Source organism: Girardinichthys multiradiatus, chromosome 23 (assembly GCF_021462225.1).
Source record: "Girardinichthys multiradiatus isolate DD_20200921_A chromosome 23, DD_fGirMul_XY1, whole genome shotgun sequence".
Classification (NCBI taxonomy): domain Eukaryota; kingdom Metazoa; phylum Chordata; class Actinopteri; order Cyprinodontiformes; family Goodeidae; genus Girardinichthys; species Girardinichthys multiradiatus.
In genome coordinates this window covers 49,740,551-49,758,673 of record NC_061815.1, presented here as the reverse complement: position 1 = coordinate 49,758,673, position 18,123 = coordinate 49,740,551, and the positions used below count along the sequence as shown (strand labels likewise).

General features: G+C 40.7%; 1 protein-coding gene across 7 annotated transcripts in view; it reads right to left on the bottom strand.

Moving 5' to 3' along the window:
- fam13b (family with sequence similarity 13 member B) overlaps positions 1-18,123 on the bottom strand; it is a 75,685-nt gene that overhangs the window by 30,380 nt on the left and 27,182 nt on the right. For 5 of the 7 annotated variants that reach the window (XM_047352819.1, XM_047352820.1, XM_047352821.1 and 2 more), the window contains exons 4-7: positions 9,160-9,372; positions 8,272-8,449; positions 7,838-7,982; positions 1,454-1,581 (exon numbers count right to left, since the gene is read on the bottom strand). In XM_047352819.1, the coding sequence (XP_047208775.1) occupies positions 1,454-1,581; positions 7,838-7,982; positions 8,272-8,449; positions 9,160-9,372 (664 nt within the window). Of the gene's footprint in view, positions 1-1,453; positions 1,582-7,837; positions 7,983-8,271; positions 8,450-9,159; positions 9,373-9,446; positions 9,549-10,643; positions 10,849-18,123 lie in introns of those variants that run through there. The other 2 variants (XM_047352823.1, XM_047352824.1) reach the window with 2 other exon arrangements.

Genomic DNA, 18,123 nt, shown 5'->3' with positions numbered 1-18,123 from the left:
TGCAGGGAGAGCTGGGAAACAGAGTGGCCTTTCAACACAGGGATAACAAATATACATGGTTAGGAGTTGTCCATTGTTGTCAGTGCTCCGTTTGATAAGATTTACAAGTTTAGATCAATAAACCAATAAAAAAGTACAGGGAGTCCAAACCCAAACCTGCTTTTTGTCACCTAACTTAAAGATTCCTGACTCCGGGTCCCTCTCGACCCTTTAAAACGTTTATTAACTGATTGTTGAGATTAATGGGTCACGACTGTAAGAGTTTCAATCTTTTCCAGAGTGACATTTATGTCCTATAGCTACAGTCCCTTTGTGGGGTCCCTCAGGGGTCCATTTTTAGCCCTTTCCTTTTTGGTCTATTTATGGTCCCTTTTAAAAATCATTAAAAAAAAAACCAACATAAAAACAATAAAACAAATGGTCCTTCATTCCCACCTGGACCACTGTAACAGTCTTTAAGGTGGCATTGCTGACTCACATTTTAGTCTGGTCTGCATCTGGTGCTCCAGGTCCGATTTTAACAAGGGAAACAGCATTACTGCCCCACAGGCTTCTTTACACGTACTGGCTGCCTGTTTATATTAGAATTGATTTAAACATTTTATGGTTTGTTTTTATATCTTTGATAGGCTGGCACCTGACTGCTCTTTTAACTATGTACAATCTCACTACATCACCGGCATCAACTCTGTATAAACTCAATTCACACCTTAGTCCTAAACCTAACCCAAAAACAGCACTGCTCCTTATGGGGGCCCATGAGGAGCAGTTTATGTTGGATAAAAGAAATGGGCCTTACACTGTTACAAACACTAGAACACACATAGCTGTAAAGATCTACACTTGATGTACATGTCGTCTTCCTCTGAGCTTCCAGCTGCTGTAGCAAAATATTGAAATAGCAGAAATTAAGTGGCGTTGATAAAAGCATATAATATGCACTGCAGACAAATAAATTAGGAGAGTACAAATAAATCTACATATATGAATAAAATTATCTCAGAGCCAGAGGTGACGAAGACATAGAAATAGCAGGAAGTAGCCAAAGCTCTGTGCTCAGCTTGAATGGTCACCTAACAGTTATAAGCGTGTATAACACAGTTATTAGTTTCTTCGGTTGATTTTCTGCCTACTATGAGCCAGTTATGCCTACATAAACTAATAACTACCTGGGATAATATAAGGAAGACATCAGCTATTCCTCTATAGAGCCATTTATTTTCTCTGTAAACAAGAAAATTAAATAATAGAAGTGTAGAAACAGATTTAGGGATGCTTTTATAACAGCTCTACAAGATATCTACATAAAAAACCACAAGACAAACCAAGCAAGCAACAGCACCAGTAATTCCCGGACTGAACTGAAACAACCTCCATGAAGGCCATTATTTGGACTTTTACTCTTGTCTGGTACATTTATTACATTTACCTGAACTCTGAGATGACATCTTACCTGGCTGTGGGGTCATCATCAGTGTGTGTGTGTGTGGGTGAGTTGGAGGCAGCGGGTCCTTCCTCCCCGTCCTGCGGCAGCTCTTCACATTCTGCTTCGCACTTCTCGTCATCCAACAGCTCGGTGATCTGAGCGCAACAAAGTGAGAGATGGGGCTTTAACACACAATCAAACCAAAGGAAAGGCTTCAACTGTACGACACAGAGTCCAACATCGATGCCGGGAAAATGAGATTCATGACAACGGCGGAGAAACGGTGTGCAATAAAACAATTCTCTTTTATTTAGGTCAAGTAAAACATTCACATTGATAAACCCATCTGAACATTTCTTTCCTTCCTTGTGATTTAACATTCGTTTTTCATCGAAGCACGGAAACCTTTGTAAGACAGGCCCAACATGTTTCAGTTAGTCCTGTTAGACATGTAAATATAGATTGGTCTCATGTAACAAACAGTGCGCACTAAACTAAGGATTGATCTGAAGAGGGCAGCTGATACGGAGTCAGAAGAGTTTAAGGCGGAGGTGGTGACAGCATGAATCTGTTATATGACTTGGTAATGTACTCCAGCATGGAAATCATATTACAAGAGCCTCTAAACGGCTCCACCACAACACACTAAACTATTTGCCTGCTTGACAAAATACTTTACCTTTTTATGTGTAATCTGGTTTAACTACATCAAGCTACAATATTTTTAAATATCAGGAACAATTATTCGGTTTGTAGAGCTGTCATAACACCTGCAGTCGCAGCAGAACCAGACTGTTCCTGAGTATTTTGGTAAATAGTACTACTCGGAGCAAACATTTGCAAGCTGTCGCTGCAGCTTTAGAGCTGAAGGATCATGACGAGGACAGACTGAGGATGTGATCATATTTTTCCAGCTGGAAACGGAGACAGGAGAAGGGGAGCTGACAGCAGGACAGTTGAGGGACGGGGATTTAACTTGTTGACAGGAACATCTGATAATTATATCACAGCTGAACCAGCTCACAAACATGTGAGGTGCACTTAAATCCAGAAACAAGGACTTCTCTTCTGTTTATGTTGGGATTTTTACAGTAACTCTGTAAAAATGAGCCGCTGTAGCACCAAGTTCTGTGGTTCTACTTGAAGCTCTTAAGTCGGTTTAATCCAAACAGAGAAGAAGAACGGGTTAAAGGTTAAACTGGACATATTTGTGTGTTTGTCCTCTCCTCCACTTCTCTTGCCTCATTTCTCTCCTTCACAGCAGCAGCTCCATCTGCTGCTGTCACTAAGTTGTCACTATGGAAACAACTGTTTTAGGAGCCCTGATTGGCTGTCGGGGAATTCTTGCATCGTCACATGTGCAGATCAGGGAGGATGACTCATAAAACTGAGAAGGAGCTGGTGTGTGTGTGTGTGTCTGGATAGTTTCTGTATTATTTCATTAACATTTTCATAAATCAGCTTTGTTGATGTAAAAAACTTTAATTAACGGTTATTAACGCGCTGTTCCAGGCCTCCAAACATCTGCCAGGTTTTCATTCACTCAGATAAAAACACACCTCAGATCTGACCTCTGCGTTTGAAGCACAATCTGAGCTTCAGTTGACGTTCAAAGACAATAAAACAACAACTTAACACTCGCTAGATGCTTGGCTGTTTAGATTTCAATTTAATATGGTGCTTTGCAAAAGTATTCACACCCCATTCAACCTTTTTACATTGAATGTATTTTATTGGGATTTTGTGTGACAGACCAACACAATACATCGTTTTCGAAATTCCTTCAATTAAGACACACAGTCAGAGACCTGCAGCCAAAAGGTGTTTCTACAAAGTTCTGACCCAGGAGATTTGAATAAAAACACATGCCACTCATTCTATTTCCTTCCAAATGAATTATGCTTTAGCCCTTCCTTCTAACATTTACCTGAACAAACAAAAACGGAAATATTTCTGACTTGAGACGAGGAATCAAGATGAATTAACATAATTAAAACAATTTTAATCCCAAATTACATAACCAAATTTAAGAGTGATTCACTTTGGTGCCACTCATGACTTTGGATCGGGGGTGCGGCTACATTACAGTAATAAAGTTATTCATTAATAATATGACTGGAGAATGAAAGAGGCTAACCTTGGATTATACTGCATCACCAGCAGCATATTCCATCTAAGCTGCTATTCTGGTCGGTGACATGAAAAAATGACTGAATATCTCGTTAAATAGAAAGACGGCCTTGTTTTCATGCATTAGCACACAGCGGTTGATATAATGACCAACGAAGCCTGCTTGTATAACTGCTCCATGGCCTATAGGTGTTTGTTCAGTTGGCATAAACTGACTTATGAGTCGGATGGCAGCTGTGCTGAGTAAGTCATTAGAAAGCCTTTGAGGTGACGTAACAACATTAGAGGATAAAAGCTGTTAAAACCCCCGTCAGGATGACCTTGCAAGTTCATTCATGTGGATGAAAATATTATCCCCTTACTTAAGACTCTGGGAAATTTTAATCACATTGACTCACAAATCAGTTTAAAAACAGAGGCTGAAGTCGGTGTTATGTGTGGGGTCGTTAGATGCTAAATACCAGGCTTTATGTACAAGTTTTACACACAAGTACCTCTGTGTACAATTTGCGTCTGCCTGAGTGGGCAAAAGGACAGGTCGGAGAACACTGTGGAACAAAAGGTCAAGATCTTGGCCCTTATTTGGCAGCACGGTCCGAAGCTTCAGAAAGGAACAAGAAGAAATCAGCGAGCTGCACTGACATCATTAACTGGACTACTGAACCGACTGTGGGCCAAGAACAGAGGACAATAACTGTTGTCTGGCAGAGACACTACCATCCTAAACGGTAGTCCTTCTGGGCCTTTTAGCATGGCTGATCTGACTCAATGTTAGACTGGAAAACAGTAATCAAGGTTATATGCTGTTGCAATAAATAAACCAACTGTGTACCAATAGCAGCTCCTACTGTTTGACACACAAACACAGTCTCATTTCCAACATTATCAGCAGTGGGAGGAGAAATAGATTTGATGTGAAGATAACTTTTAGTCATAGAATAGAACTGAAATATCCTTTATTCTCCCACATTGCACAACTAAAATCACAAAGCACGTTGTCTTGGTTAGGCTCTGTGTGTGGGGAAACTATGATGATGTGAACCCAGGAATGGGATGCTCCCAGTAAGATAACCTTCAGTAGAAATACCGCAGTTTCACTGGACCACAACATAAAAAACCCAACTTCAAATAAAACAATGCATACGATGATCTAACCGCTTTTATTTAAGGCTGAAAAGCATCATTTATTCTTGATGCTGTTCAGATAATAGAACTTCTTCCCCTGAAAACCAGCTGGTCAGCTGGCAGAAAGAAGCTTTAAACTTGCAGTGAAACCTGAAAGATTCTGTTGTTTTTAAGAGCTCACTGCAGGTTTAAAGCTTCTTTCTGCCAGCTGACCAGCAGGGCACAGCAATATGTCAGGGAGGGGAGGCATTGCATTACTCCATGATGCATAGAGCCTGAGAAAACACCAGTCATCCCAAAAGACAGAAGTAAGAATTTTTAAATAAATATTGCTGATATTATGTATATTTCTCTACCCTTTCAACACCGCTGACTTTGCTTCTCTGCTTCGGTGAAACATCCCACAATCCTGTGCTGCATCAATGTCACATGGCCAAACAAATACCACATGTCCAAACCCCCATCAGCTGATACTGATGTTGGAGCCAATTTACCGTGCATCCCTAAATGTAAGGAACATTAGGTCACAGAGAGAGAGATTAAATCAGCAAACAAACCAACAGAGAAATCACTTTGAAAGAAATCACACCGCAGCCTAATGCTCTGATGGTGCAGAATCCATTAAGGAACGATCTCAAATATTCTGTTTGAGTCAAACTAAGTTCAAAAATCCCACAAATAATGTAATGTCAAAAACAATCTGAAATAAAAACTGATTTCATTTTTCAGGCTTTGCAAAGATTTCATACCAGCATGAATCTTGTTCAACTAAAAGGATTCAAATTCCTGAAAAGAATCAACAAACCTCAGAACATCTATGCCATCCGACAACAATTCATGCACCTCGGCATGCATGTGTGTGGAAGCTGGTATGCGTGGGAGATGAAGGTTTGTTCCTGCAGAGAACAACTCCCAGTGCAGTCTAGCGGAGTGATGAAGCTGGGAGGTGCACGTCATTTCTTCCTTCTCTTTTCTCTCCCACGTACTCTGGACATTTCTCCCCCTACCATCCGTACTGCTTCCTCTCCCCCTCCAACCCACCTACTTTTTAGCGCTCTCTTACATAAGACATGTGGATCAGCACACAGAAACATGCTGACAGATCTGTCTGTTCTTCCATTTAATTACAAGACAGAGGAGAACAAATAACAGAAATACAAAGAAGGTAAAAACATAAAACTCAAATATTGTACTGATTTATTTCAGGGATACTAATACATTTTAAGCATTTATCTTTGTTAACGTTGATTAGCTTATAGCGAATGAAAACAAAATATTCAGTTTCTCCTAAAATGAAAATTAAATAAGACAGAGTTTTTATTCAGATTTAATATCTGTACTGTGTGGAGATACTGTACAGTCCACAGACAGTAGGTCCACATTTCCATGTTAAATATCATTTTTTATTGGTCCGTTTCTGGGAAAGTGACTTTTGATTAGCTGTGAGCCAGACTCATCAACATGAACAGAAATAATTCTTTAAATACACAACTCTGTGTGGATTGATTCTAGTTAACAAGTTTCATTAAATTACTGAAATAAACTAACTTTCTGATGATGTGCGCTTGTAAAGACTCGCACTGAAAAAGCCAGAGCTGTACAGGATCCTAGATGTTTCTCTTGAAGGGGATCAAGATTATGGAGCTACGGCAATCACAGAGATGTTTCCCACAACAGTGAAGCAAAGATGAAACCAACAGATATCCGAACCAAATGTTAAAATTAACAAAATAAGGAAATGCTTTTGAAAAGGGGAGCTTTTAGTACTATTAGTAGATTAAGTTGTTTTTTGTTCCTTACCATACTTTAACTATGGCTCAGCATACTTTCACTTCAGCAGGTAAAAGAATTTCTAGAGCCTCCCTGCAGCGTTAAATGTAGCAGGAATGAAGGCAACATGATGTGAGACAGTGATCAAGGCTTGTCTGATTATCCAGTGGGTTGTTCTTCTCTTGTCATTATAAAACAGTTTAAATTATAGAACAGTTCCCTGTAAAGTTAAATGTTAACTTTGCTTCATTTTGGAAAAACAACCGGAGAGCAGGAGCCAGGAGCAGCAGAGGGCAGGTGTGGCGGGGCGAAGCTTGTCACGTTCTCAGAAAATATTTGTAGTACTTTCTGAGCTTTCATTAAGTTTCTTTGTACAGCACCAGAGTGGGCACACACCAATGGCAATGTCACATCTACTGTGGGTAATTAGTGACTCCAGTGGGAGTCCACTGGCTCGTCTGTGCGCAGGGACAGATTTATTGGCTCCCAGGTAAGAGATAATTCCTGTAAATGTGAATCATAAACAACTTTCAACAGAGTCAAAAAAAGGAGAACAGTAATTGCGGTTATTTTTTGAAGCTGAGCATTTACTGTCTCAAGTTACTGATTAATGAGAGGAAGGACTCGGTCCAAGGCTACTGAAAATTGCCTGGTGGGTAAAAACTACTTCAGAGTTAATCACTTAAAGTTAAACATTGAAAGGCTAATCATTGCTAAATCCCACAAACTCACAGCAGTGCTGGTTAATCAGTGCTTTAAACAATCCAGAAACTTTCTGGCTCTGTATTTCTGATAAACCTTCAAAGAAACAAAGAAGGTCATAATGAAAAGGAGGTTGGTGGTATTTTTAAATTTTAAACGTATACTGTTTACCCCTGACCCCTGACATCTGAGGAGTTAAATACACCAATCCTCTGTTCAGATACATGAAAAAGTCTCAGCGGGCCCAAGACTAAGTAGATTGTAAAGATTTAACGAATTATCTTTGACATTATGTGAGGAATGCCGATAATGGTTTTGTGTGCTAGGAAATATGCAACATGCATTTTTCTTTTCAGTTGTAGGTTTTCTTGTTCCGTGTTATCGTTCACATATAACAGCATTCAGGGATCCATCTTCCTCTGAAATCCGATATGGTGGATCAAGAGGCGAGTATTAATCAATTTAAACATCAATGTTTTGATATCTGAGGGCAGGCCGTCACATAAGGAGTTTGGATTATTCTGAACACAAATTATAACGCTGAAGCATCCAATCAACTTAAAAACCTTGGATAACTTCAGGATTAAATGCAACTGTGCAACAACTTCCTCAAAAAGACAAATAATTACATTATCCAGAATGGAAATGGAGTTGCATAAATAACATGTGGGAGAAGAACCAAACCTGTTCATTGATTGAGCTGTAGTCGTTGGTGGTGGACACATCTTCATCATCTGAGTCAAACAGGCCCTCCTGATTGTCCAGCAGCTCAGCCAAAACTCTGCTGACAGACTCCTGGTCCCGAATGTCCTCTCTTTCAGTCGACAGACTGAGAACGGAGACAGACTGAAGATTACCAACCAGATGGAAGCACTTAATGTTCTTAAATGAAGATCAGTTATTGTGAAACTAAACTGGTGTCCTAAAAATCTAATATGCATAATTTACTGTGTCAGATCTCAGTTTCTCATCAAGTCTGATGAAAAACTGAGATCTGGCACATATGAGATGTGACGTACAATAGAAAAAAAGGAAAACTAGCAGTTTGCATATTCAAAACCACAAGGTTAGACCTGCATACTGGTACACAAGTAGCATCATGTAGCTTCAAATCTTACTGAAAGATATCTGGTCCAAAAACAGCGGCCAGCGCCCCGACCGTCCAACTCTCTGGCTGAAGTGACACCACACTAGACAGGAAGCGGCACAGGAAACGGAGTAGACCGTAGTTCACATGGGGGAGCTGCTGCAGCAGATACTTCAGGTTTCTACACAGCTCTTCTTCGTTGCTGTAATCTGTGTTTAGGAGACAGGAGATCAATGCAAACATTTACAGCAGAAAGGTAGCTGGATTCCTAATTAACACATCCTCCTCCCTTCTCTTTGTCTGCTGCAGCCAAACTACTGTCACCACAAGGAAAACCTGTTGCTGTGATGATTCCTGTTTACTCATTTACAAATAACATTCAACTTTCACCAGAAACATATTCACACAAAGATTTCTCCCCACACTTGCCCATCAGCAATAATCTGCATGGCAGCAAAATGAAAACACTCACTATGACAAGAGGATTAGAACAGATTATTTATGGAGAAACAGCAGCAGAAAGGACCCTGCACAGAGGTGAACCTAAAATGGACTCAACAAATCTGAAAATGCAAGATTTGGTCCTTTTAGACAAAAGACCTTTATTACTGAATAGGACCAGCTATTACTATGTTAGTTTTGGGAATGAAAATTTCTAGGGCTATTCCATCATTGTTTCCCTCTGACTGAGCTAAAACAGTTCCTGAGTTCCCTTCTTAGAGCCAGAAAGTTGCCACGTAGAATGATGGTAGTTTTGTGTCATGTCTGTAATCTGCTTTTCTTCGACAAAAATAAATAACTGAACGAACATCCTTAAAGACTGGTGATTCCATCATTTTTGCCAGGGAGTTGTAGAAATGCCTTAGCTGATTGGCTGGATGGTGTGAGAGAAAGAGGAAGCTGCATCCCTGCCACACACCTTGGTAGAGCTGAAGTATGTGCCCTTGCAGAGCCGTTGGTATGACGGGCTCGGGAAGCTCCTGCAGGAAGAGACGGAGCAAACTGACCGCCGATGCCAGATCAGCCTCCTTCTGTAGCTCCACCTCCTCACCGCTATCGTAGCGCTGACGCAGCCAGTCTACTCGCTCCGCGTTGCCGTTAACCAGGAAGAGCCCCTCTAAGTCCAGCTGACCTGATGACACAAACAGCAGTAGTTATATTCTTGGCCCTCATCTGGTGGGAAATCACCAGCGTTACCTGTGTTACCTTCCAACGAGAGGTCATGTCTGAGTTTGAGGCTCATAACAAACAAAAGTTGAGTTAGTCAGTCTGAACGGTCTTGTACTCAGCAGGATTTCCAACCGGCAGATAAAACATCTTCTCTGTTTCTGGAACGACCCAATAAATCTGAATTATACCTGATTTAATCACTTCAGATTCTGTCGGACAGAAATGTTCATAAATTAGAAGAGCTGCTGCAGACGGCCAAATATACCGTAGATGTGATACATATAGTGCTTATTTTGTAACATGAGGATTATGAAACAACTGTAGCACCCAACCCAAGTAGCTACATATTAAACCTTTGTTAATGTTGTAATAGTACTATAGGTGGGGCCCTGGGGACGTTAAGTCATCTACTAATAAACAAAAAGAAAAAGGTAAACAGGAGAGACAATGATCAGCTATTACCCTCTAAACTTATTTATGCTTTCCAAATATGGCGGTGCCTCCAATTAACATGAAAATATCTGAGCTACTATGTTATAACGGCACAAAACAAGGTTCATGTTCAAAATCTGTTTAGATCTGCAGTAAATACGTTATGACACAACTCAAAATCTAATACAAAAGAAGATTTTAGTGAAAGAAAAATATTATTTAGACATAAAGCAAAACAAAATTAAGGTGTGTTCTTATACACAAAATACTACTCACCCTCCAACACTCAACAGCATCCCAAAGCATACACCCAACAATACCCCGCTCTCTAAGTTCAGCTCAGAATCAGATTTCCCTCCACAACAGCAGGGTGTCATAAATGTAATAAAGAAAACTGTTGCAGGCCTGAAGCGTGGCTCGGGTTCGTAGTGACCACAAACAAAATGGTCGCTTCACTTGTAAACAAGCATAAAATAAAATGCACGTGCTCTCCAGTACTCACGGATCCCTTTAGATCAGTATGAGAAATGGATGAGGTCTTATCTATCACCAAGTAGGTTATATGGAGTACACGGAAGATTATATCCACAACAGAAGAGTCCAGAGAATGCCTCTCGGTCCACTGTGTATTAGAAATATCTATTTAGTTCATATATTTGGCTAAGGCTCATATACTCTACATATAAAGTTACAATTAGCTCACGCTCAAATGCTAACATGCTAACTCGCGATTAGCATCACACTTCTATGCACTTCAACATATAGCTGTAAGCACAAAACTCATATACATCGAGTACTCACTCAGTACAAGGTTAAACAGTCCATTACAGGAACGTAGACTCTGCATCCACGAATACATTATGACCGTTTTCAACTTGCTTTCATTTCTCAGCTTACTTCTAGCAAAACGTAGCAGCCGAATGCCGTACACCTGGATGATTTTTACTCTAGCCTCAATTAAGTCCCACCCTCACACCTGTGATTGGACATTAGGTTTACATCAACCAATAAAATAAAAGAAAATACAAGACTGACAGCAAAACACATTAGGTGGGTACAGAGCACGCACTTAAAATATTTCTTTTAATCAAGCTTTCAGCAAACACAAACAGTAAGTTACCAAAACTAAAACAGCAAAACCTTTTGTTGCTTAAAAATGTTTTTACCTAAATATGAACACTTCTAACAGATAAATGAACTACATTTTATTGTGCTTTTAACTATAGTTACTGCATTTTAATTCAGCTTTAATATATTTGCCACATACGTAGAATTACAAACTCCAATGATAGCATTTAAATTTTAACCTTTTTAGTCCAAACAGAAAATTATAGACTGGGCTACATTCTCCCCCTTCTAAAAGATCTAGATGTCCTCATCTAACCATAAAGTTTAGACTGAACTTTAGAGGGCGAGTATTAGAATGTTTAAAGTGTTTCACCGTATTGGATTTATCCCTAGTACCGAGGTTCAACTGGATGACCATTCCTTGATGTACAATAGTAACAGGTTCCTCAGCTTGTGTTCCCAGTTTGTCATACGTCAAACGGATGACTGGTTTCACTTCACGTGCTGACTTCCAGGCATTTAGACTTGGGTGAGTTCTCAACTCCACATCAGTGTCTTCAGCTGTGTCATTCGTATCTGCTTCCATCGGCAAGGACTGACATTCTTCTTCATGTGAAATTTCCTGCAACCCTTCCTCCAGCTCGGATTCACTTCCTGACGAGGAGAATATTTCAGAGGAAGCAGATCCTATATTAGGTCTGTCTGGTATAGAACATTGTCTCTTGATATAGTCATGGTCATTGGTTGAATATTTGTACCCATATTGGTACTCAGATTCTGAATCTGAAGAAACATCAAAAGTTGGATCATTTTGGTCATATGTCTGATGTCTAAGAGTACGTTGTCTCCTAGTGACAGGTGGTCTGACTCTTGCAGTTTGTTCCAATTTAACTGATCAATCATGGTTGCTTTTAAACTCACTGGAAAAGCATAAACTGGATGGGGGGGGGGGGGGGGGGGGGGGGGGACGGGGGACTCCAAGTTGGTCAACTAGTCTAACAGGGGACTCGGTAGTTTCATAGGTAAGCTCCTTTTTACATATAGCTTTTATCACAGACTGCGAAACATCTGTCCATTGTTTGGCATCACTCATGCATTGTCGAGATAATAGATCAGCGTCTATGTTGTGACGACCAGAACGATACTGGATGCTGAAGTCATACGTGGCTAAAGCTGCAAGCCAACGATGTCCGACAGCATTTAATTTTGCTGTTGTTAAAACATATGTTAACGGATTGTTGTCCGTCATAACCGTGAACTTGGCTCCATATAGATAGTCATGAAATGTGTCCACAACTGCCCACTTCAGTGCCAAGAACTTGAGTTGATGGATAGGGTAGTTTCGTTCAGAGTCACCGAGTTTCCGACTAGCAAAAGCAACGGGCTTGAGGCCCTCAGGATACTCTTGGTTGAGCACCTAAACCATTCAGGCTAGCATCTACATGCAAAACATACGGTTTAGTGGGATCTGCAAACGCTCACACAGGGGCATTAGTCAAACAAGCAATGATTTTTTTTAAATGCTTGATGACAGGATTGGTCCCACCGCTCTTTGAATGGTTCGGAAGGTTTGAGGTAAGTTTTGGTTAGATGTTTGGTTTGAGTTTTCTTGTTTTTTTGAGTAGGTGGGTAGCCTTTAGTAAGTTCAGTTAAGGGACGAACAATGTTTGAGTAGTTTGCAATAAATCTGCGATAGTATCCACAAAATCCAAGAAATGAGCGAAGAGACTTAAGGGTCTGTTGGCTCTGGCCAGTTTCTGACAACGGCAACCTTTTCTGGATCTGTGGCTATACCGGCTTCGGAAACAAGATGACCGACATATTTTACTTGAGACTGACAAAACTGACATTTGTCTATTGATACTTTAAGACCGAACTCCTCAAGACGATCCAAAACTTTCACAAGATGTTGCTCATGTTCTTCGAGCGTTCTACCAAAAACGATTATGTCATCCAGGTAGACTATGACCTGGAGGAGGTGCATATCGCCAACAGCTCTCTCCATGAGTCGCTGAAAACTGGCAGGAGCTCCTGTAATACCTTGCGGCATCCGTTCAAATTGATAGAACCCAAGGGGACAGATAAATGCATTCTTTTCCTTGTCTTCCTCGGACATGGCTATCTGGTAATATCCGCTCCGAAGGTCTAGGACTGAAAACCACTTGCTCCCTGTCAGACGATCTAAGGCATCATCGATACGAGGAATTGTATACTGACCTGGGATGGTACGCCTGTTCAAAGTTCTGTAATCAATGCGGATTCTAATTGAGCCATTCTTTTTTCGTACTACTACGATAGGCGAAGCGAATGGGCTACGAGACTCTTTAATGATACCGACGGCTAACAACTGCTGTAAGTGTTGCCGTACGTCCTCAATGTCAGCCGGAGCTAAACGACGCGATCGCTCTCTGAAGGGGGTAGCGTCGCTAAGACGGATGTGGTGTTCTACATCTTTAGCTAACCCCACGTCCCAATCCTCAAGAGAGAAAACATTTCGTCTCTCCGCTAGCTTTTGCTGTAACCTCTCCTTCCACTCTTTGGGGACAGGGGAGTCGCCAAAATCAAAAAGTTCTGGATGTAAAATACTGGTCTCAGACTCCAGAGCTTTAGGGTTCATGACTACATCTACAGCATGCATCTCAGCGACAATGGTGCCCACTTGAATAGAGGTGGGTTTCTCCGACTCGTTATGTAATAATACTGTAAATTGGTTCTCATCTATGTCACTTCCAGTGAGAACACCTGGCTGAATCAACACACTAGATGGGAGTTGGGACATAACCGGTGCCTCAATCAAAACAGCATCTCTGGGCTGAGTAGTCTTCTGCTCTACTTTACAAGTAGCATAAAACTGCTCACCGGGGCCAAGAGTGAGGGGCCCTGGACCTTGCCATTTAACGTGTCCTATGGGATTGTCTGCTGCATTGGACTTTGAGGACTGAGTTTGTATTTGGTTATAAACAGCTTGTACTCTCATAGAGCTGACTTTGCTCTCACTACCGCTATCCTTACACAACTGAAATAGACGGCGGAATAGACAAGCATTGGTACCAACCACTACTGGGGTTTCATGACCTTGGGGTGGCTCAGGACAGACGAGAGCTAGGACTTTAATGGGCCCTTTAACGCCTGCTACCTCCTCGGGAAACTCCATCTCTACCACCACATACCCACAGTAAGGATACGACTCAGCTGATAGACCCCAAATAGCTAGACTGGAAATGGGATGTATCGGGACGGTTGGTATATTGGCTCTGTACCAATCTTCAAAAATAATGGTGACGGTGGACCCAGAATCCATAAGTCCGTTACATGAGACGTCATTTACTTTGATAAGAGCCACGGATGATGGACCAATAAGACCTTCAGGTATGTCTGCGCTCTGAGTTGAAATATTTGCAGTATTAACTTGAGCAACACACTCATCTTGATTAGTTGTGCTTTTTTTTTGTCCATCAGTGCTACTACGCACTTGACGAATTAGCTTTCTGATCACTTTTTGACTGTTTTCAGGGGCTGTACATTTGGTTGCAATGTGGCCATTTTCTCCACACCTGTAACAGAAGTAATCTGCATCTTTAGTACTCTTGGGCATAGAGCTAGCAAACTTTGAACTGAAATCAGTTTTGAGTCTAGCATAGTGACCTCCCTCATTTACATGTAGTCTGGGCTTCACTGACATTACGCTTAGCTGGGTTTTTAGCTCTTCGACTTCTTTTCTTAATTTTCGCATTTCATTACTCGAATCTGACTTGTCTTTTTTTATTTCTCTGGACTCTTTCTTATGACTTGACTCTGTGGACTGTGCCTGTTTGTTTAGCCTTTTAAGTTTAGCTTTTAGCTCTTGAACTTCAGTCTGAAGATCAGGTTTCTGACATTTTTCCAAGTCTGTTTCACTTTCTACCTGCACGCACATACAGTCGTGCTGGTTTTTTGAGCTTTTGTCTGGCTCCTTCACGCTCCTCTTCTTCACGAATCACTTTTAGCAGGTTTAAAAATGCTGGGGGATCACCACGTCTTTCTCGTAGATTTAGCTGAAGAAGCATGAAATCTGATTCAATTGCGCCTTTAATGAGTTGGTCTAACCTTGCTTTGTTGGCCTCACTGACTGGTAGACCTCCACTTTTCACTACTTTGTTCAGCATTCTTTCCAATCTGAGCAAGAAGTCTGACAAATATTCACCTTGTTTTTTATGCATAGTTCTGAATGTGAGGTACAACTCTTCTCCAGATTCAGATGATCCACAGGTACTTTCCAATGCCTGTATGTAATCCACAGAGCTTGCCATGGGATTAGACATGCGTACTGCTTGAATTATCTCCAACGAGGGTCCTTTAAGACTCTCAACAATCCTACTTCGTTTCTCTTTGTCCGAGCGCTCATCCTCTTCAATCATGAACTTTGCTTGTTCTAACCAGCTGTCCAAATTGTCTTCCCCAAGTGGAGTAGGATGAACTCCAGAAAAGGTTCTAAGACGCCTGTATGAGGTGTTCTCTGCTGCCCTTGGCTGCAAAACATCACTTACCACACGAATGATTGATTCAGGACTGTGGTTCCAGGAAGTGGTAGGGGCATACGGTCTTTTAATGTCATCCATCGTTTTTCCTTCATCCAGTAGAAATTTGTCCAATTTCTCGGTGAATAGGTTGGCGTTTGTTTCGGGTTCAACAATGGCTATGGTCCATTTAATTCCTTCTCTAGACGAGATCACTTCCGGCGGAACTTTGGTTGAGTCAATTGCTTCACGGCATTCACATAACATTGTCAAGGTTTGATTCTGGGCATCAAACATTTTGCCTCTTACTCTAACCTTACCCAAAGCTTTTATTTGTTGAAGTGTTGTCTCAACAACAGATATTTCCTCATTTTCGGGGACTCCAAACACTATAATGGCATGTGTCTGGTCAAGCCCTTCCCCTCTGCATCAATTAGCAAAGTCAGGTTGTGTAGAATCACTTTTAGCAGCCATAGTGTAAATTAGTACTTAAGTTTGAAAGAGAAACAACGTAAATCTGATTTTCCGAGAACTGAAGTTACACTGTTTTGACTTTTGTTTCCATAGCCTCAAGTTTAAAAATAAAAACTTCCATAAAACTCAGAAATGTATCCCAGCGGTGCCACCAATTTGTGTAGCACCCAACCCAAGTAGCTACATATTAAACCTTTGTTAATGTTGTAATAGTACTATAGGCGGGGCCCTGGGGACGTTAAGTCATCTACTAATAAACAAAAAGAAAAAGGTAAACAGGAGAGACAATGATCAGCTATTACCCTCTAAACTTATTTATGCTTTCCAAATATGGCGGTGCCTCCAATTAACATGAAAATATCTGAGCTACTATGTTATAACGGCACAAAACAAGGTTCATGTTCAAAATCTGTTTAGATCTGCAGTAAATACGTTATGACACAACTCAAAATCTAATACAAAAGAAGATTTTAGTGAAAGAAAAATATTATTTAGACATAAAGCAAAACAAAATTAAGGTGTGTTCTTATACACAAAATACTACTCACCCTCCAACACTCAACAGCATCCCAAAGCATACACCCAACAATACCCCGCTCTCTAAGTTCAGCTCAGAATCAGATTTCCCTCCACAACAGCAGGGTCTCATAAATGTAATAAAGAAAACTGTTGCAGGCCTGAAGCGTGGCTCGGGTTCGTAGTGACCACAAACAAAATGGTCGCTTCACTTGTAAACAAGCATAAAATAAAATGCACGTGCTCTCCAGTACTCACGGATCCCTTTAGATCAGTATGAGAAATGGATGAGGTCTTATCTATCACCAAGTAGGTTATATGGAGTACACGGAAGATTATATCCACAACAGAAGAGTCCGGAGAATGCCTCTCGGTCCACTGTGTATTAGAAATATCTATTTAGTTCATATATTTGGCTAAGGCTCATATACTCTACATATAAAGTTACCATTAGCTCACGCTCAAATGCTAACATGCTAACTCGCGATTAGCATCACACTTCTATGCACTTCAACATATAGCTGTAAGCACAAAACTCAAATACATCGAGTACTCACTCAGTACAAGGTTAAACAGTCCATTACAGGAACGTAGACTCTGCATCCACGAATACATTATGACCGTTTTCAACTTGCTTTCATTTCTCAGCTTACTTCTAGCAAAACGTAGCAGCCGAATGCCGTACACCTGGATGATTTTTACTCTAGCCTCAATTAAGTCCCACCCTCACACCTGTGATTGGACATTAGGTTTACATCAACCAATAAAATAAAAGAAAATACAAGACTGACAGCAAAACACATTAGGTGGGTACAGAGCACGCACTTAAAATATTTCTTTTAATCAAGCTTTCAGCAAACACAAACAGTATGTTACCAAAACTAAAACAGCAAAACCTTTTGTTGCTTAAAAATGTTTTTACCTAAATATGAACACTTCTAACAGATAAATGAACTACATTTTATTGTGCTTTTAACTATAGTTACTGCATTTTAATTCAGCTTGTAACCTTTTTAGTCCGAACAGAAAATTATAGACTGGGCTACACAACTTCATTGTGGTGCCTCCTGACCCTTGGTCTCTCATCCATTAGTAAGCCAGATAACCCACTGTTCAGGTCCAAATGCCTTAGAGGTGTCCTGTGGGCCAGATTCCCTTTTATAGCTCCACAGAGTAGACCACAGGAAGCGTTGCGGCACAGAGAGACAATAAGGTGGCACTGTTAAAGGAATTCGACTGAATAAAGTTTCTGTGACTTAATGTATTCATTATTAGATTAAGTCATTACTCAGCCACAGCAGACAAAGAAAATATAGTAAAATAGAAGATCTCTGTCAGATTTTTCATCTTTTCCTATTGTTTGACTAATTCAAATGAGAAATATCCACCACAGGAGCTTTCCAATCTAACCTCAGGTATTAGACCCAAAGTAGGAGAGATTAGTGCTGAATGACTTCCTGAAAGCCAGCACCGCTCTAATTAACGCTCCAGCTGAGATTCCAGGGGATTTTAGACTCATTACATAACTTCACACGGCTGAGCAGTTGCTGGTTCACGAAAACAACCCACCAACCCAGCTTCAGACCTTACTTGGGGTGGACACTTTGCTCCAACACAATGAAAATCTTTCTGTGAACTTGACAGATTTTCCAATAAAGCTTTTTGTGTTCTGATTGACGGTTCTGACTGGACTGAGAGAAAGTTTTCTTCCTTTGTTTAACTTTCAC